Source organism: Equus quagga, chromosome 7 (assembly GCF_021613505.1).
Source record: "Equus quagga isolate Etosha38 chromosome 7, UCLA_HA_Equagga_1.0, whole genome shotgun sequence".
NCBI lineage: Eukaryota > Metazoa > Chordata > Mammalia > Perissodactyla > Equidae > Equus > Equus quagga.
Window position 1 is genome coordinate 99,186,334 of NC_060273.1, and position 21,425 is coordinate 99,207,758.

The following is a 21,425-nucleotide window of genomic DNA, read 5'->3' on the forward strand; positions in this document are numbered from 1 at the left end:
ACAAGAAACGCGCTTGAGCCGTGGCAGGTGAATTTTACGCTACTAGCCCCTGAGCGGGCGAGCGCGCGCCTTAGCACTCGGACGGGCACCCACCGGGTGGGTGCATGGGTGCCGCAGCACCCCAGGAGCAGCCGTCCCGATTTCCCTGCGCCTTCCATCCCCAGGGGGGACACCGCAGAGCGGCTGCCCGGGCGGGGGAGGGCGCTCCCTTGCCGCCGTCTCTTGAATTCAATTCCTAGCCAGCACCCGGGAGAGGGGTCCTACCCCGCGTCTCTCGGCAAGAACGTGTCGTGCGTGACAGCGCCGCGCGCTGGTGTGTAAAAGCAGAAGCAGAAAGCAGAATATGAGTGGTTGGTGACCAGTAGGGGAATGTGAAGTTCCCCCAAAGAATTGGGCCAGAAGAAGAGGAAGAGCCAGGCAGGGACAGCGCCTCATCAGGGGAACCCCCAGCCCCAGAAGGGGTGGGGTGGGCGGGCTCTCACTCTGGTGCTCTGTGCGACCGCACTGGGAAGGCGGCTTGGGCCCGCCCTCGGCCCCACCGCCCCGTCCAGAGTCAGAAAATGGGCTTGTCAGTGATGCCTCGCACCGCGCTCTGCCACCGCGCAGGGCAAACAAAATCAAGGGCAGATGGGCTGCGCGGGGTTGGGGCCCAGGGCTGCAGCCTGGGGCAGCGCGGCCGGAGGGCTCCACCCCGGCCCCGCCCCGGCCCCCGCCGGGACCTCACTTCCGCCCCTCAGAGCCTTCCTACCCCGGCAGGGGGCGACGGCGACCACCCGGCGAGGGGTGAGCGGCGGAAGGGGGGGGGACCGCACCCCGCGCCACACCCCCGCCCAGCCGCGCAGTCGCGGGGTAGCCAGCCGCCCGCAGCCCCTCCTCCTTTGTGCGGTGGGCGCTGTTGCCCGGGCGACGGTGGCGCCCCGCCCTGGCCCCGCCCCCCGCGGCGCCCCCTCCTGGTCCCGGCGCTGCCGCCCGCCCCGCCGCAGTCCGCAGGAGCCGCCGCCGCTGCCGGCCGAGGGGCGGCATTCTGGGGCCGTCGCAGGGAGCAGAGCTCGGCTCTCCGCGCCTGTGCGTTCGCCCGCCCTGGCCTGCCCCTCGCCGCGTCGGTCGGCTGGCCGAGTCCAGCTGACCAGCTCGTCCTCCGGCTCCGAGCCGAGGCTCCACGGCCGCAGCAGGGAGCCGCCCACCAGCCCCTGCCCGGCGCCGCCCGTCTGCCAGTTTGGACCCTGCCGTTGATGACACCTGGCAGAAGGCTACTATGGAGGGGGATGGTTCAGACTCGCTGGTGAGCGGGAGAGAGGGGCGGCCGCCCGACGCCTCGATGGCGGCGCGCCGGGGCTCCTGGGCTTCTCTCTTCCCTCCGCCGTGAGCCGGGAGGGAGCCTCTCCTCCGGAGGAGCCGGGGCGGCCGTGTGATGGCCCCGTTTCCTCTTCGCCTTCCCCGCCCCGGGCTGGTTCCGCAAGCCGGGGCGCCCTCTTTCTGCCCCTCGGAGGGTCGGACTCGGGGTCCCCTGGGCCCGGAAGAGGGCGCCGCTCGGGTGCGGTGATCACCCACCTGAGCACCTCGGGGAGGCCGGGCGGGGGTCTTTAATGGGGTTCGGTCTGTACAATTAACTCGCTCGCGGGGGTCGGGTGCCAGTCGCGGCCAGGGGCGCGTGCCTCGCGCGTGCCCGGCCCCCCATTGTCTGGGAGCGCCGTGGGGCCGGCGCTCGGGTCCCCGCCGGCCCGGCTTGGCTCGCCGTCGCAGCCAGCGGAGCTCCTCCCCGCCGCGTCTGCTCGCGGGAGGCGGGCTGGCGCCGGCAGCTGTCGGGGTGCAAGGGTTGTTGTTTGAAGCGGTCGAATATGCAATTCCTCGAACATGTTAGTTTCCCGTCGAACCTCATTAATTTCGAAACAGCTTAATTGTGGGAGCCACCACGTCCACATTTCTCTTCATCAGAATGTTTCCTCTCAGTGAATGTAAAATGAACACTCATTTTCCTTTTGGATAAGAATTACTTTGTGTCCCTTGTGATTAGAAGCTTGTATACTGCCTTATGCACAAGAAAAATGGAAATGATTTTAGATCTTCCAGTGGGAAGTAGATCTCCCATAAAATATGGTCTGAGAACCTATTTTAGACATTCAGGACAATATTTTCCTTTAAATTAGGTGTCAGTTCCTTTGTGAAGTGAGATAGGGTGTGAGTATTCTATATTCTTTGATCAGAATTGTGAGGTGTGGCTGTCTTCCAAATTTAAAATTGTGACGTGATGTATGTGGGCTTTTAGTAAGTATTTGTTGAGTGATGCAGCAAGAAGCACTGCAAAGACCCATTGACAATGATAAAGCCTGTTGGCTGTAGTGCTGTTGTCAGGGGTTCTTAAAGCCCCTGTGTCACTTTAGGGGGAATAGGGTAGCATACATTTTTATTTAATTAAAATAAGTGAATTCAGTTTTAATTTTCTATTTCCAGTAGTCAAAATGATCGTACAAGGTTATGAGTACCTTAAAACTGGACTATCAGTAAAATGTCAGGGATGCTGAATATAGAATCCTAGCACCTGAAGTTTGGGGTACATGGAGGAAAAGCTACTAGGGAAAGGATGGGAAAACTGGCATGAGGTCATCAAACCTTTTTAGTTGTGATAAGAGTCTAGATGTTTCTCATTGAAAATAACGCAAGCCTTTAGTATTGAGAGCACTTAGAATGGAGCCTTCTAATCCTCTGCACCCTTTCAATATTCATAAAGTGCTGTTAACATAACAGCCTTGATCTGCAGCATGAGAACCTCAAGCATTTTACCTACATTACAGTTGCAGCTTATGAAAAACGGTTACATTTAAAGTAGACAATTACTGATAATTCAGCTTGTAAACAGATTTCAAGTAGGGCTCCATGAACAAACTGGCTAACTCAGTTTTTACCAGCTCTTGTTATTTGCCAGTCACAGAGTTAATGTGTGAAATAGGAAGACAGCCTTATTCTTAATGCTATATTCTTAATTTTTATTGAAGTAATCTACTTTTAGGATTTCACTGAAGTCTTAAATCAATGAATTAATGATTTAATAATTTTGTAATTGATGAAATATTATGGTCCCCTAATATTTTATGCTGATTTTTCTCATGCTTCAGTTTTTACCATCAGATATCCCTTCAGTTCTAGGCTGTGGGATGTTGACGGGGGTTGATGGTATGGAATTTCATAGCCCAAAGGAACTTTCCATTAAAAAAAGCCTGTTTCTTAATTCTTTTTGGAAAGGTAAACACATGTACTTATACAAGAGGTATAAGCATGTTAATATGTTTACTAAGAGCGTTTGATTCTGATTTCTTTTTCTCAATTTAAGGTTACCATCAGGAATATCGAAAGAGAGCTCATTTGCCCAGCATGCAAGGAGCTGTTTACCCACCCGTTGATTCTTCCTTGTCAACACAGTATCTGTCATAAATGTGTAAAAGAACTCTTACTGACAGTTGATGATTCATTCAATGACGTGGGATCAGATAACTCCAATCAGAGCAGTCCTCGGCTGCGGCTCCCCTCCCCCAGCGTGGATAAAATTGACAGAATTAGCAGACCAGGTATGTGGGAGAAGTCTGGGGTGGGGAGGGGGTAGTTGGTGGTAAGAGTGGAAGGGAAATTATTTTTGTGATTTTGAGAGTTAAGCTTTCCAGGTGAATAAATTAAAACTGAGTTATCAAGGAACCCCTCCCCCTTTTAAAATGTCAAAATGAACTCTCACTGTCTCCGTATGCACTTAAAGTTGGATGTTGAATGCCAACTTTGTGTTAACCCCCTTGTTCACTGCGTCTGTATTGTAGGGGGTGTTCTCACCCTGTGACCTCCTTCATAGGAGGGATGAAATAATGAACTACCGAAGTACTGGCTAGGGAAACATCTAGGTATGGTAATATATAAATAAATGTTGCAGAAGTAAAGGATGACATTACGTAATGACTAGTCCTAAAATATTTTTTAGAGGAGTTATTTGGTATCATCTTAGGCTACCTGAGGATTTTATTTTCTTCAGTTGTTTTTAATCCATTTTGTAAAATAAGGATTTTGAGCATCAATTAAATGTACTGGAACCCTGTGGTAATGATAGAAGTAGATCTAATGAGATGAACAGCACACATACTGTACCTTTGTTATATAGCCAGTGTTTAAATTGTTTCCTGTTGGGACAGTGTTACTTTCTTTCTTGTGGGCATCCATTGCAGGATTGATGTACACCAAAATTAACTTGAAATCACTGGGAACAGAGCCACTGGGACATGAAGGGCCAAAGGAGTGAGGACCATGGGGAGGCAGAGGCTTGGGTAGAAATCCTCACCTCCTTCATCCTTTGTATGGAGAATACTCAGTCGCTGTAAGCACCAGACTTCAGGGCTTCAACTCCTCCCAATTTGGCTTTGAGGTTTTTTTTTTTTTTGAGGAAGATTAGCCCTGAACTAACTACTGCCAATCCTCCTCTTTTTGCTGGGGAAGACTGGCCCTAAGCTAACATCCACGCCCATCTTCCTCTACTTTATACATGGGATGCCTACCACAGCATGGCTTTTGCCAAGTGGTGCCATGTCCGCACCCAGGATCTTGAACTGTCGAACCTTGGGCTGGCAAGAAGCAGAACGTGTGCACTTAACCACTGCGCCACTCGGCCGGCGCCTGGCTTTGAGGTTTCAAGTTTAATTCTTTCGTCCACTCTGTCCATTTCTCTCTGTTATAGGAATAACTTTTTAATCTTGTAAAAAAACCTTTCTGATTAGAAAAGAGCTTCTTTCTCCTTATTTGCATTTTAGAGAATGTTGTCTTTTCTCTTCCACACTGTGATATGGAATGCCCTTGGGCAACATTCATGTCTTTGTGCTCCATCAGAGAGTGGATGAAAGTAGATTTATTCTAAGAGTAGTCTTATGTCATTTTAAACACATATTTTTCTTTAGATGGTAATCACTAATTACTTGTAAGATATTTTGCACACATAAAAATTATACATATCGGCAAAAAAAGGAGCATTAGGTAATTGTGGGAGTTCAGGGGTATTAGGGCGGAGAGGGTTGTGCTCATTGTGAAGTCATCACTGTCGTGTCTCCCTCCTTGCTGGGAAACTGGTGCACTGAGGAGGAAGGAGACGATTTTGAACTATTCTGAACAATTTTGAACTATTACTGTTCAAAATCATCCTACCAGATAAAACTTGATATTCTCTTGGTAGAACCTCACTGGCTAATCAGGGATCCCTGCTTAACTGATGAAGGCAAATGCGCTTTTTCTACATTGAGCGTAGGCTGTTCAAAGGAATTTTAGTTCTGTGCTAGTAGGTCTACTTACAATTAGACTGAGCTCACATATGTACTTTTTGAAATCCTGTATTTTATGTAGGTTCTAATCTTAAAATTTGATTAGTTTTTATATGTGATTCATATGAGATATAGTTATCTAGATGAAATATAGTTTCATCGTTTTCAGGAGCTTACCTCACATGGTACTCCGTAGATGGTAATAAATATTTGTTGAGTGGCCGTTGAATGACAAACCTCCGCTACAAGATTTGTACAAAGCCTGCCATAATGGCTTATATTCAGTAATAATGGCATTTTTTCCAGAACAAGAGATCCATTCCACCATACTTTGCACTATCTAGATCAGAAATAGAATTGCGGAGATGCTCCTCCTGCTTCTTTAGGAAGAAACCTGTTAAATTGAATTACGTCCTGAGTGGGGAAGAACGATTACAGGAAATAACAGTATTTGACTTGGAGAAAGGCTGACTGCAGAATATGATGGCTGTCTTGTGGAAGAGCGTAGTACACGGACTATCTTCACAGCGAAGCTTCCAGATCAATGAGTAGATGAAACAGGAAGGCAGATTTCAACTTAGCATGAGAGAAAACAGATACCTAAGGCTGTCCAAATAAAATGGGCTGCCTGATTTGGGCAGATCCTTGTCATTAGAAGGGTTTAAATTATGGGTCAAATTTAGATGCTGCAGGGGCCAAACAGGTACATTAAGGAAGCGGGCCCTAGGCATAATAGATACTGGTCCCTCTTTCATTTTACTTCTTTCAAATAGAGACAGTAAATATTTTATTTTCCCATGAGCTCAACTACTATAAGAAAACCAGCAGCCCATGTGTCAACAGCCACCTGACTCTAGGCCTCTCCTTTTGGAGACGGTGGGGTGTGGTTTGGGACTGTGGCGATTAGAATAGACGCCTTGTCTAATGTTGCAGTAGCCTCACTTGGCACTAGGGAATTATCATATGGTTTGGGGGTGCCAGATTGTCGGATTTACTGTTTCTTTCTTTCCCCCACAAAAACCTGATGGTAGTTTTGATGTGAAATCTGTTTTTTAAATGTTGGCAGTTAATTCAAATTATTTAAAAAGATGATGCCAGCTCCACAGAGGCCTGGGCAGCCAAAACACACCTTTGACTCTGCCCCATCCAGCTTTTGGGCCATCAGTGTTTGGAGTCTTTGTTTTATTTATTTTTTTTTATTTTTTAAAGATTTTATTTTTTTCCTTTTTCTCCCCAAAGCCCTCCGGCACATAGTTGTATATTCTTTGTTGTGGGTCCTTCTAGTTGTGGCATGTGGGACGCTGCCTCAGTGTGGTTTGATGAGCGGTGCTATGTCCGTGCCCAGGATTCGAACCAACGAAACACTGGGCCGCCTGCAGCAGAGTGCGCGAACTTAACCACTCGGCCAGCCCCATGGAGTCTTTGTTTTAAACAGTGGATAGGTGACCACTGTTTGCAAGTACTGTAGAGGGGATTTCTGCCTTGGGTGGTAGGTCAAGCCAGTTGTTATGTCAACTGCCCTATCTTCTCCAGGCCTGAAATTCTATGCCTTATAGAGTACCATTTCCATTCATTCATTCAACAAATATTTAAGTTGCCTCCTAGTTACCAGGCATGGCTAAATGCTGAAGCGTAATGACATGATAGATCCAGTCCTCCTTTTATTAAGAAGCGTGTAGCCTAGCAGTATACAAAGTATGTCATAAGAGGTGCAATAATTAGAACTTAGTCCTTCATCAAGAACATACAGAGCAAGTTAACAAATACAGATGGAGCGCCAGAGGGTGAGAAAGCTCCAGGTATAGTCATTCCTGGAGGTTATCATCAACTGAATGCCAATTTTAAGATTGCTTTCCTGGTGACCACCAGTTTTAAACTAGTAGAAGTTATCGTGTTACAAGTATAATGTTACTTACCCACCACTTATGGGGCATTTGCCAACAATTTTTCTTAGGATAGATTCAAAGATAAATTCAAGCGTAAGGAATGGGTTCCCTTTTTTTCTAGCAGGTTTATTATTTTTCATCATTTAGACATACTTGGGAAGGAAACCAGAAACCCTATTCTGAGCAATTGGTGTGGGAGGAATAGAATTCTAAAAATTAGTGTTGCCATTGTTTTAATAAGGGATTAATTAGATGTGGACTGTCCAGTACAGTAGCCACTAGTCACAAGTGGCTGTTGAGCACTTGAAATCTGCTAGTCTGAATTGAGATGTGCTTTAAGTGTAAAATACACAGTGGATTTCAAACACTTAAAATGAAAAACAGAATATAAAATTTCTGTTTAATAACTTTTATATTGATTATGTTTTGAAGTGATAGTGTTTTGAATATATTGGGATTAAATAGCATTATTAAAATTAATTTCACTTGTTTCTTTTTTATTAATCTGGCTTCTGGAAAATGTAAAATGACTTGTGGCTTACACTTTTGGCTCACATATTCCTTTTGGATAGCAATGCATTGGACATTTGACAGATTTTTAGAATAAAAGGGTACCTTGAAAGGCAAGTAAGGTTTGTGTGTATAACACAATAGTATATTAAATTATGTAAAAATGAAAGAGGTATATTGCTGTACATTTTTGGTCATATATTTGCAAGGTTTCCCCTCATTTTGCATCTCCTTTCATCAGAAAAATATAGTCAGTTTTAGTAATGTTTATTTATAGTATTGCTTTACATCAGTAAAAAAAATCAGACAAAAGATGCTTGATTTTACTTTGTATTTTCAACAGTTAGAGATATGATTGTTCAAAAATACAAATCTATAAGGTAAAGTGTAGGCCTGTTGAGTGCTGTGCCAACAGTGATTAATTCTGAACTCAGAGATAAGCTTGATGAATGTCTTACAGTGATGGCTTCATAAATACCATGTGTACCAGGAAAAACACGTTCTTCTACTGTTAACTCAAAAATTGTGTTATGTGCAGGACACAGTTACTGCTTTATCTTTTGTTAACAAGTTGTGAATCTTCTCTTTGAAATTAAATTCTAAATCCAGCTTTCTGTTCATTGTTCACAGCTTCGCAGCGGAGATCTTGGGGGTGGAGAGGTAGAAAACGCTTTATTGCTTGTGTGGCCGCAGGCAGTATAGTGTTAGAGTTAAATTAAATAACTTCGTGTAGATAAGGTTTTTAAATATCAGTGGTCAAGTCTGCAAAATTTTGTCGAAGGTGAATGAATTGGGCTGAGAGGACTTAAAGGTCAACAGGACTAAATTTCCAAGCAAGTTCTGATGTTTCTAAAGGGAGCACTGATTTTGAGAGCTTGTATTTTGTCAATATAAGTGACAAGATATTGTTGAAGAAAATGACATACCCCTGTTGTTAGCTTTTTTCATGTAGGTTACCTTAAAAGTCTTTTTCATTTGCTTAGTGGAACGAAGCTTGTGTTAACAGCCACGTTCGCTACCTTGGGGAGGTTAAACAAGCCAGTACTTCCTTCTGTATTTAAAAGTTTGTTTAAAGGTATTGATCATTTTTGTAGTTAATAGCATAATCTTTGCTTGTTTTATGCTTATGATGTCTTTTCTTTGTTAATGTTTCAAAGTATTTCAGTTTTAACACAGATCTTACCCATTTGTGGGTAAATAATGCACACTGCTTTTTTAGGCTTTCTGAAATATTTGATTCTGAATGAAAGATAGGCCGACCTATCTTACTATAATTTTTTTTTTTTTTTTACTCCAGTTGACCTTTAAAGTAAAATTGGCTACTTTTTTTGTCGAATGCTGGTGATACCTTATGTTTTATTGAAGAAAATAAACACTTGAAATGTTATCCCTTTTCTGTCTTCCTTACATGCATGCATCTGTTCTAGAATCTTACAGCTGCTTCTATATGCCACATGTGATCTTTCCTCTTATAGGCTTTGGCGAGTCCCTGAGAATTTTAAGTGTTCCAACTTAATAATTAGAAGGAAAGGTAGGAGCAGTTTGCTTAAAATAAGTTAATTGCTTATTATCCTTTTTTGATTCAGACAGCATTTAAGAAAAAGGTTTTGCAGGTTGAAAATGCTAATAATACTTCAAGGGTAAATGCAATTGGTGGCCATCAGATGGTCAGAATGTGCTAAAAGAAACATTAGGGTGGCAGTAGAAGACATCAGCCCATTGCCAAACACCGAGAAGCCCGACATGAGTGTTGAGCTTGGGGCAAGGTAGCCCCTGACCAGCCAGGTGGTAATAGTGGGGACGCTGTTACCACCAGAATGTGCGGCGAGAGGACGCAGCTGGCAGACGTTTTGGACCTGTTAGTGCTGAGTTTACTCCTGGTTTGAAATGCTTTATTTTCAGTTTGATATTTAAATGGTAGGACATGACTGAAAGCCCTCTTTTTTGGAGATTTACTATACCAATTTGAAGATTTTTTAGAGTCTTCATTTTAAAATTGTGTCATGATTTGTACTTGTTTAATCTATCATTGGAATAAAGGTATGTGGGGAAAAGAATTGATTCTGCAGGGTGACAGTATTCAAACAATTTGCATACTGTTTGACATATGAAGTTGCACTGCTTGGCCTACGTTGCTTCCTTACCTCTCTCAGCCATCGTTGCTTTTCTTCCTCATTATCTCTCTCTAGAGAGCAATGTTATCCAGTGAACTTTCTGCGATCATGGAAATGTTTCACCCTGCACTGTGCAGTATGGTAGCCGCTAGCCACAGGTGGCTGTTGAGAATTTTAAATGTGGCCAGCGCAACCAAGGAACTGAATTTCTAATTTAATTTAATTTTGATTAAAGTTAAATAGCCAGTTTGGCTAATGGTTACTGTATTAGACAGCACAACTATAGAGAGTAAAAAGTTGACTCTATTACACTATATTCTTAGTTCCACTGTCTTGATTTTTTTTTTAATTAGGTTTCCTTCCCAGAATGGCCTTAAATCTGTCCTGTTTTCTTTAGTGCCCTGAACATATATTCTGTTGTTTGTTTTTATGAAAACAATGGTAGAAGTATAAGACAGATGAAATAAAATATAAGTTCTAAAAACATTTGAGAGCTTTTAGGTCTGTTTATAAAAATAGCCAAGATGTATTGATGAAATATTTTGTCTGATTTAAGAAGTTCAGTGTGATCCTTTACACTTGGATTTTTATTATAAAAATAGTTTGAAAGAGGTTTACAGAAAAGGGACAAAACATCTTTTTTGAAATTTCTGAACATGAAGCCCAAGATCTGGGTGTCACCAGTGTACAAGTTAAAGCATGATTTTGTTGTCATGATTTCATTTCTTTTTCCCTTTACTTGATTGATCACAACCTTCAATTTGTAAAACCAATAATAACCCACTTTTTAAAAACATTGACTGTTGAGATTAGTTATCCATTTTAATTTCTAGCACCTATTTCATGAGCGGAAGCATGCAATTAAATGTGAATTTCCATTTGTTTAAACTTGACCACTGCACTATATCACTTCCAGAATTATTTGGCTTGTTTTTTCACTAAATGGAATTTTCATTGGCATGTGTTTTAAAAGTAGCTCTGCTGCTTGTTTCATTATATGCCTGCTGTGGTGTGAAATACTTTGGACTGTATTGCATGTTTTTAGAATTATTACAAGAATATATTTTATTTTGGATTTTCAGATTTTTATGGGGCAGGTTTTTTTGGTATATGCATTTTTTGTATGTTTAAAAATGTAAAAGTTAAAAATGTTTTTAAATGAAAATATTAAAAATATTCTGCATGTTTATAGTATAAGTAGCTTTCAGGGCTCAATGCCATTTAGCATGCTGTAAAGTCATTTTAAATGATTAATAGCATGGGATGATTGCTAAATTTTACCTATAGTGTATCATGCCAGACCTTTTCTTGGTGAGGAAGATTGTCGCTGAGCTAATATCTGTGCCAATCTTCCTCTATTTTATGTGGGATGCTGCCACACAGTGTGGCTTGACAAGCAGTGCTAGGTCCGCGCCCAGGATCCGAACCTGTGAACCCCCGGCCACTGAAGCGGAGTGCACAAACTTAACCACCACGCCATGGGCTGGCCCTGCCAGACATCTTTTGAGACAGTCTTTTCAGTGATGGTAGTAATGTGCCAAGGCACTATTAATATGGCTGTTTAAAGGCCTTTTATAAATGTTGTGTGCTAAGTTTAACCATTCATTTTTGGTACTGGATACATGGTAGTATAAAAGAAGGCTGTAGGTTAAGAAGTTTGTGTTTATATTTAGGGAGTTATTTTGTGGTCAACCAGGACTACAAACTCTAAGAACAGATTCATAAATGAGAGGAGGGACTATGGTGTGCCCGCACCTGTGTGAAGTGGACAGCCCCAGGTTCTTGTGAACTTGTGGATAAGGTCTGTCATGCCTTGATTTCCTGATTTGTTAAAATCAGGATAAGGCTGAACAAAAGTGTGATGTTTAAGGTCATTTATTGTATTATGTATATATTATAAAATTATTTTTTATACTTTTTGGGTAACTTTTGGCTTACTGAATTTAAGTAATCTTAATGATTCTTTGTTTCAGGTCAAAAGAAGATACTAAATGGTTGGTCCCTCTTAGTGTCACTAGCTCTGGGTCTATGAATGAGCTTTTCACTCTTTTATAGATTGCACTCAATTAACTGATTTGCCTACTGAATGTTTCCAAATAAAACAATACTACAGTGGGAAACCCTCTTTTGCAGTGGTTCTTAACACTTTTGTGCTCACATATTCCTTTGAGAATCTGATAAAAGCTATGGTTTTTTAACCGGAAAATATGCTTAGGTACATAGATGCAAAATTTTGCCTATAATTTCAAATAGTTTACAGAACTGTTTGGCTCTCTCTGGAGTGTATCTGTGGACCCTGAGTTAACGAATCCTGCTCTTTTATGTATGAATTCATTTCCTATCAGTCAGCCAAGGCTGTGTTCATTTAAGTGGAAGCCAATTTCTTTTGGATATAATATATAAAAATAACTGTAAATGTTAATTATATAATTGCAAAAGATCCTGACCCTGTGTAGTATTGTATTACCTGTCTTGTCCATATATCTGTTTGATTTAATATGATTTTTATGTGGGATTTACTATAGAATATTTTCCTTTCCTCTTTGATTTAATAACTATTCAGTAACTTGGGATTGTCTTCTGTATGCAAGGAAAAACTTCTTAAAAAAGCATTTCCAGAATATAAATTGACTCAAGTGGAGCCACTTTGAATATTATATTTTTGGAAAATATTTGTGGATATATATCTTTCCAAAACGTGACTCTTTTTTCCCTCAATCTATTCATTTTCCTGCTGATGTAACTAAACAAGGACTTGCTAATTACACAGGCTGGAAGCGCAATTCATTGACCCCCAGGACAACTACTTTTCCGTGCCCTGGCTGTGAGCATGATGTGGATCTTGGAGAACGAGGAATCAGCGGTCTGTTTCGAAATTTCACTTTGGAAACTATTGTTGAAAGATACCGGCAGGCAGCCAGGGCGGCCACAGCCATTATGTGTGACCTGTGTAAACCACCACCTCAAGAATCCACAAAAAGTTGCCTGGACTGTAGTGCAAGCTACTGCAATGAATGCTTCAAAATTTATCATCCTTGGGGTACTGTAAAAGCTCAGCATGAGTATGTGGGCCCAACCACTAATTTTAGACCCAAGGTAAGTGAAGTGTTTATTAAGTTGGAGTATTAAACTTAATTTATAAGAGAAATTATTACCAGTCTAGAACTTGACAGTAAGAAAGGAACTTGCTTGACTTGAAAAGCTGGTACAAGAAATTAAGGCCTAGTAGTTGAGGTTATTTAGTATGTTGCTAAACAGCCCCACAGCTTAGAAGGCAATATTACCGTTCACTCTGTTACAGTACAGTGTCAGACGACACAGTTGAATGTCCTAATGGTAACTCTGAGTAATAAAGGTTACCTTATCTCAGATGTACTCTCTAAGATTGAAATTATTCAAGTTAAAGAGCTTTTGTGCTTTAATGTGATAAAGCCATAATTATCTAAAAGATTTAATTGGTAAACATTTTTCAGACATTTTTAGTTAGCTAAGTACTATGAATAAATAAGACTAATTACAGCCTAACAGTTTGAAGCTTGTGATATAGTGGTTATATAACGTCTGAAGTAGAATTTGCATTTCTTAAATATTCTGGGTACTTTCTATAACAACGTTCAGGAGAACTTTATGTATTGTTTTCTCTGCTGCGTAACTGAAAAGCAGAATGATTCATGGATATCTTCACTTATACTGCTTTCTGATTTATATAGATAAAAACACTGTAATTGATTCTTTTAAAGTTCTTATTCCAATCTAATAACTTGTGAGTTTGAAAATCTGTTTTTGTGTTCTTGAACATAAAACCTTTAATTTGTAATAGAAAAATGGAAGAGAAGATCCCACAAGTTATTTTGAAGCTGTGAGCTGAGCATTTCTGCCATCATATGAAGTAGTGTAGGACGACAGGTAGATTAAAACAAAAACAGTCTGTGTGCCCACGTTTTGATGACTCTTTTCTCAAACTATGTCAGTGTGGCAATAGATTGATCAAATAGTTTCTAGTCCTCTGTTATGGTCCTTATCTCATTTTAAATGCTTAAGGTCATAGATTTTTAAAAATTTATGACTTCCGTCTGGTGTTTTGTTTCTTGTAAAAGATGAGTTAAACTGATTAATACTATTCTATCATGAGAGAACCTATGGTTGTTAGTTGAATTATATTGGGCTTGAGTTTTTATGAGCTAAGAATTTCATGAAATTGAAAAATTTTGAGTATAAATTGGAGTCTTATTCTATTTGCAAATATCAGATTGATAAGAGAGAACCAAAGGCATATGAATAGGTACGTTGAGAAAAAAACTTTTTTTCCTTCAAGTCTTTAGTGTTATTCACTATAAAAAATTCTAAAAAAGTGTCTGTGTATCCTATAGAATATTTTCCTGTAACTTTGAGTTCTTGTGATCATTCCTTTGAGAAAGGCAAACTTTCTATTTTATTTTTAATGTAGTGACTTTGAGAATGTAGGAACTTGAACATACTTAGAAATCTTTTCCAGTTGTTTTTCTCCTGTGCCTCCTCATCGGAATCAGGACTTTATATCCTGAGAAGAAATTTTTTTTAATGTCTCTCAGTTATCAGATGAGTTATAGTTACTTAAAATCTAACCTATTGGAATCATGGACAACTTTTTGATTTCATTAATGACACTAGCTTAAAGGAATTCTTCCCTTCTGCCAAATGAAAACAGTTATTTTATGTAAAATTTCAAATGTAGCTATGATGGTAGTTTACAGACTAAATAAAAAGGTAGAAACTTAAATCAGAAAAACACAGTTCTGAACTTGGTCAGTGTGTGTGCAATTAAAATGTAAAAGCAAACGCATCTGGAAGCTTATATCCTAAAGTATTCCAAGACTCTCTTAGTAACAGATGTCCTGTGAGGATCATGAGGCCATGGTTCTCATAAATTATTTGTTATGGTACCTTATAAAAACATTGATCGTGATCATTAAGAGCTGCCTAGTCACTGTGGCCAGGGGCCTTTCTAGCTTGGTTAAGCGTTTTACTTGAGTCTCATAGCAGTGAAATTTTCACCTTATCATCAAGTTTAGGGGAGATGACAACATCTGTGTATTTTATTGACCATTTGAACCCTCAAATTGAAAAACAGTGATTCTACTGTAGAGAATTTTCATATGATGTACCAAACACTTTTATTTCTTTTCACACTTTCATTCATTTAAATGGCTTTATTTAGTGATTTTATAAAGCAAATCTTTGCATTTTGGGACTTTATCCCATTACTTGAAAACTTTTGAGTGCCATGTAAGCTATGAAGACCCTTAATCACACTTTTATTCTTTCCTCAATAGATTTTAATGTGCCCAGAACATGAAACAGAGAGAATCAACATGTACTGTGAATTATGTAGGAGGCCAGTTTGTCATCTCTGTAAGTTGGGTGGTAATCATTCCAATCACCGTGTGACTACCATGAGCAGTGCCTACAAAACCTTAAAGGTGGGACTTATTTTTGGAACTAAATTTTGATTCCTTGTAACTTTATTTTACTTTATACCTTTAACTTTTTCCTTTTGAAATCGTGGCATGTTGTGTGGTCTGTTTTACTGAAATGAGTGAACATCCAAAGTGTTACTTACTGATCTGCTAATATGAGGTTAGTATTTCTGACCAGGCAGTTCTTTGCCACAGTGATCTGCTAGTTCTGAACTCTGAGAAAGAGAGCGGGACGACGGATACTTCATATGGTCGCCAGTGAGCCCAATGCCTGTGATACCGAGTGTGTATATGAGAATGACACACTTTGAAAGACAGTAGCTATTTTGACACTTGATTCTTGTTGCTTGCCTGTAGATTCTGTTTATTCTGGTGGGTACTATCTAAAACTGAGTTACTTGCTGTCTGGTAAGCTTATACAGTCATGCCTTGCTTGACGACAGGGATACGTTCTGAGAAATGTGTCATTAGGTGATTTTGAGAAATGTGTCATTAGGTGATTTTGTCATTGTGTGAACATCATAGAGCAATTTACACAAACCTAGATGGTACAGCCTACTACACACCTAGGCACTATGGTGCTAATCTTATGGGACCACCGTCATAGATGCGGTCTGTCGTTGACCAAAACGTTGTTATGTGGTGCATGACTGTATGTGGTCCTTTTAAAACTTGCAAATTTGGTTGATAATTTACAGCCAAGTAGGCAGTGATATAATGCTATTTTTTATTCCATTCCTTTTTCCTTTTTAAAAAGGAATTAATTCTTCCGTAAATCTAACACCCATTTTAATTTTTGTTTCAATTTTTAACAATATGTGTACGCACTTTTTGGCCTATATGTAATTTGCATATGTACGTACAATTTTATATTTTGCATTTTGTATGTCTGTCATGCTCAGTCTTCCTTCTCCATTGAACAGGTGAATTATATGTGTGGTTGTTTTATTGTCCTTGTTTATTAATTCTGTTGTCTGTGTCATTACCAGGTCAGTTTTGTCTGATTTTTTCTTCTTATGATTCCCCTCCTCCTCTGCATGCCTGGCAATTCTTTATTGGCCACCAGGTATTGTAAATTTTACCTTCTTGGGCACTAGATATTTTTGCATTTCTCCAGATGTTCTTGAGTTTCCTTCTGGTGTGCGATTAAGTTACTTGGGAACAGTTTGTTCCTTTCGGGTCTTGCTTTGTAGCTGCCTTAGGCAGGACTGAGTGGCGATTACTTCTCGGAGCAATCTTACCTGACTATTGAAGTAAAACCCTTTGTGTACTCTTCCCGATGCCCTGTGAATTTTGAGGGTTATTTTTTAGTCTGGCTGGTAGGGAACAGGTGCTGTTCCCAGCCTGTGTGAACTCCTGGAGTTCTTCCCTCTCCTCCTTCTGGGTGCTACTGTCCATGGCCTCTGACGGTTTCCTCACACATGTGAATGAATCAGTGCTCTGCTGAATAGGCGAGGGGGCCCCCTTGTACCTCTGCAGAGTTCTTTCTCTTTATAGCTATTGTTGTTAGGTGTTGTATAAACTCTGGCCTCCCTGGACTCCCAACTTCCTCTCCTCAACTCATGGTAGATCCTCAGCTCCACTTGAGTTCTCTGCACCAGGCTTCAGAAGCCTCTTCAGACAGTAAGCTGGGGCATTATGCCCCACAGTCGCAGTGCCACTGTTTGCTGATTACGTTTAACTCTGACACCTTGTTTTTTTGTTTCTTATTGGTTTGATCTTACACAAGCTGTCCCCCAGTTTTTTTCTGTTACCTGGAATAAATCTTTGACTACAGTATACACTTGTTATTCTTTATGTTCTGGTGTTAATTTCTCTCACTTATGTTTCAGCCTTTTTTTTAAATAGACTCCATAATAGGTTTCTTAATTTACTCACTTTTTAGTAAGAATAAAATTATTTAGATTTGCTATTTGCTAAAAGTAGCAAACTGATCTCCTTAGATCTCCTTCCTTTTCACTTGGTTTTAGATTTTAAGCTGGAGGGCTCCATGATATATGTTATATTATCATTTCTCTTCTGCGTCTCATTGGACCTAGGCAATCTGTGTTGAGACTCGATCTGTTTTAACCAAGAATCAGTGTGTCCATTTGTTCATAGGCCTCCAAAAAGTACATGCTTCAGACACTGACACTAGGCATTGACTGAGCATTAAAGTAAAACATGAAGAGATGTGGCTCCTTCCTTCAGGAAGTGCGTCTAATGGGGGAAGCAGTTTTAAATCTTTTGGATATAGTAGGCCCCAGTTCTCTAGGAACTCATCAGAGGCTAATTTCTCAAGGACCCAAAAATTGCTCAAAGCTTTCCTCTAGAGCAGTGCTTCTCAAATGCTAGCGTGCGTCAGTTTCCCCAGAGCTAATGAAGATCACACAGGCCCACGCACCTTGAAGTAGGACAAGCCTGGCCTCTGTAGTTTTACAAATTCTTCTCTTTGCTGCTGTAGCCAAAAGGAGTACAACCCCCTGCACGTGGTACTTCTGGTCCCAGCATGTGCCTGACAGGGCAGTACAGGAGGAAGTGTCACCTTCCTTGCAGCTTCGTGCTGCGGAAGGCCCTGTGGAAGGAATGGTGGTTAGTACTGGGCACTGAGGAACTGTCTAGTTCAGCTACTGACTATGTGATATTTGTACTCAGTGAGCTTTGGTTTCCTCACCTGTAAAATGCTGGGTTAAGACACAAGATTTTATGTCTCTTCCTATCCCTAACATCCTACAGTTTCTTTCTTGGTCCTGTCCTGCCTTTAGTCCTCAGAAATCTTGTTCATCTACCTCATGGGTCTTTCCTCTGTGCCTCCAGTGAGCCATCAAGGAAACTCACTGTGTCTGACTGCTGGGTGTTCAGTGAATTAGAGCCAGGTGCTGCCGGAGACCTGTCACTTTGGTTTCTGCATCCGTTCTCTTACCCTGCTATGTGGTCTAAGGGAAAAAAGAGGAAGATAATATTGGTAGGAGACTCACTTCTTAAATTCCTCAAAGCTGGGTCTCTGCCCCTTTCTTTTCTTACCCTCTTTTCATTCAGATCATCAGCAGTGACAGAGAAATGCTCAGTTCCTCCAGGCAGGGCTGCACCTCCTTAGGTGTTTTCTGGATGTTCTTATTCTTTTTAGACTCTGGATACATTTGTCTGTTAGAACTTTGTACCCCAAAGTACTTCAGGGTTTTTGTTTGCTTTTTAATATACTTCAGCATATTACATATTATTTTTTCTGGGCTAGACTTAGAGATCTTACCAAAACCTGTGACGTTATCTCTATGGTAAACTTTACTGATTCTCAAATGACTGCTTTGTAAACAAGTTGTTCATTAAGCTCTGGAAGCTTAATAAGCTCTGTTTTATAAATCTGTATTTTCATATTGTTTATCGTATAATTATTTAATGACCATCTAGGCTGGGATGGGCTATGAAGATTATTTTGGAAGGTTCTTTTTTTCTGTTCCTATTGTTTTTGTGTGTGAGTGAATTGTAAAATCTGATGGAAGAAAATACTGTTTGAATTTCTGCCCTCCCGTTTACTTAGAAGACTTAGAGAAAGAGTCCTGGGAGTGATGATGAGACAACAAAAATGTACTATTAGTGTCTTTGGGATTTTTGATAATCTGAGCTTCACTATTTTGTTCTTGTTTCCACCCTTCTTCTACTTTCTCGTATATCCTTGGGCCTGTGTGCTCAAGGCAAGTATCTGTTTACCTTGGGTTAATAAGGATAATCACCATAGTTGATGTTACTGTTTGTCAATTTTACTGTCTGTTTATCACAGGCTAACAAAGAGGATGAGTACTCTGAAAAAAAAATTCTTTAAGGCCTTTGTTAAACTTATATTTCTGCTTATTTGTGTTACTAATAATTTCCAACAGGAAAAACTTTCAAAGGATATTGATTACCTTATTGGCAAGGAGAGCCAGGTGAAGAGTCAAATTTCTGAACTAAACTTGTTAATGAAAGAAACAGAGGTAAGTGATAAACTGGCTTGCGTATTTCTCATTTATTCATCTAGATGTTCACTTATTCATTTATAAAATCCTGAGGGTATTAGATGAGCTGAGAGGACAAAGTTGTGTTAGATTTCACCCCCTGCTTTTCTGGGACTGGGAAAACAAATGTCAAAAATAAGTTATGCTGTATGATCAGTGCTGCAACAGAAGTAGTGATTAAATGATATTGGAGCACAGAGCAAAGAACGACTAACTCTTTATGTGGCAGTTAACAAGGACTCAAAAATAGCAATATAAGGGAGATGATAGCTTTTACAGTTATCTGTATTTTCCAGAATTAACAGATGGCATTTGAAAAACATACTATATGTGGATAGGACCAGGTTTATTTAAAATTCCAGCTATTCCTAAGTATACACCTGACATATGTTCACCAAAGACATGAATTAGAATGTTCATAGCTACATTATTTGTAATAGCCACAAAGTGGAAATTACCCAAATGCCCATCAATGATGTAATATAAATAGCAGTAAGAATGAATATCTACAATTATATGCAACAATGTAGATAAATCTTGCAATAATATTGAAAGAAAGATGCCCGATACAAAGGAGTACTTACTGTGTGATTCCATAAAGGTGAGACTGGACCGTGTTGGTTTATATTGTTCAGGAGAGGAGTTGTTGAAGAGTGGGAGGATTAGTGCCTGGAAAGGTTGTAAGGGTGGCCGCTAGGACACTGGTGAGGTTCTTTTATAGAATCTGGATGCTGTTTGTTTGGGTGTGCTTGCAGAGATTCATCAGTCTCTCCATTACGTGTACATTTTTCTGTTTATTGTATTTCCAATAAAAAAATTAGAAAAATTGATAGCATTTAAAAAATATAGTAAAACAGGATAGGACTAGGTTGTTTTAAAATTCCAAATATTCTTTACTGACTTTACCTATTTCTTCTCTCTATTTGAAATAAATTGAAGAGCCATTACTTCTGATCACTTTAAAAGTTGTAATTAAATATATAAGACTGTTGCTTCTTGAAAATGGTTTTTAAAAATGGGTTGAAATTATTGAGAGATTATGTAAATTAGCACCATGTTACCAGTATTGCTTTTGCACTTAATGTTCTTTTTTCTGATATTCACTGACTGCATTTATCACCCTAAATAAGTTGTTTTTCCATGTAATTTAAAAGTGGGGTTGAGCCAGTCCTGATGGCCTAGTAGTTAAAGTTTGGTGCTCACCCGTTTGGTGGCCTGGGTTCACTTCCCCATTGTGGACCCACACCACTCGTCTGTCAGTTGCCATGCTGTGGCGGTGGCTCACATAGAAGAATTAGAATGACTCACAACTAAAATATACGACCATGTACTGGGGCTTTGAGAGGAAAAAAAAAAAGAACAGGAAGGTTGGCAACAGATGTTAGCTCAGGGTGAATCTTTCCCTGCAAAAAAAAAAGCTGGGATTTTGTTTTTCATACGTTTGTCTGGTTGACAGACTCAGTTTGGTGTAGTCCTCCAGCACTTAGCAAATGATCACCTAGGTGGCAGGTTGCTTCAGGGCTTGTAGCTTTGGTCATTTTAGGCTTGTCTTTACTGGTTCTCTCAGTCACACTGTCCTTTGCTTCTAAAATAAGGAAAACCCAGTACCTGTGTTTGAGTTTGTCATTCACTGGGTTGAAAATTGAGGAACTCAGGTGTCAAGTTTTCATATAGACACTGATTCCTTGGAATCCTGGAGAAATTATTTAACTTCTTTTTGTATCTTTGACCTAAGCTGCATTTGTAGGCTTATCAGTAAGAATTTTCTTCAACACTAGAGAATTCATCTCTATTCTTGAATTTAACTCAGTGACAGTTGTGACACTGTCTTTTTATCTGTAATTATACTTAGCCAGAAAGAAAAATCTCCTTTTTACCTATGGATTTAATGTTGTGATGTCATAAAATACTACCAAAACGTCACCACCCTCTGTCTTCTCCCCACTGCCCCAATTTTAAAGAAATTTTGGCTGTTGGGGTTAGGAAACAGAGAAACAATCTGGAACAAATTTCCTTTCGTTGTAAATGTTGGCTATAAGCCATTGGAAAACGCACAGTGCACTTCTACCATATATTGTCAGCTTTCAAGAATGTTTTTGAAGACTCTTTTCTGTTGGCTGCTGCAGATGAGTCTGTTAAGATAAGTGCTTATGAGTGCTCTGCTGGTCTTATTTGCAAAATCAAGTTGATCTCTGATTTTATGGTC

General features: G+C 40.3%; 1 protein-coding gene across 1 annotated transcript in view; it reads left to right on the forward strand.

The window, feature by feature from the left end:
• Positions 1 to 1,003: 1,003 nt before the first annotated feature.
• The window catches only part of TRIM36 (tripartite motif containing 36), a 38,037-nt gene continuing 17,615 nt past the window's right edge, over positions 1,004 to 21,425 (forward strand). Inside the window, exons 1-5 of the mRNA XM_046665627.1 lie at positions 1,004 to 1,282; positions 3,329 to 3,563; positions 12,563 to 12,888; positions 15,105 to 15,251; positions 19,103 to 19,198. Coding sequence (XP_046521583.1) covers positions 1,256 to 1,282; positions 3,329 to 3,563; positions 12,563 to 12,888; positions 15,105 to 15,251; positions 19,103 to 19,198 — 831 coding nt within the window. The 5' untranslated portion in view covers positions 1,004 to 1,255. The remainder of the gene's footprint in view (positions 1,283 to 3,328; positions 3,564 to 12,562; positions 12,889 to 15,104; positions 15,252 to 19,102; positions 19,199 to 21,425) is intronic.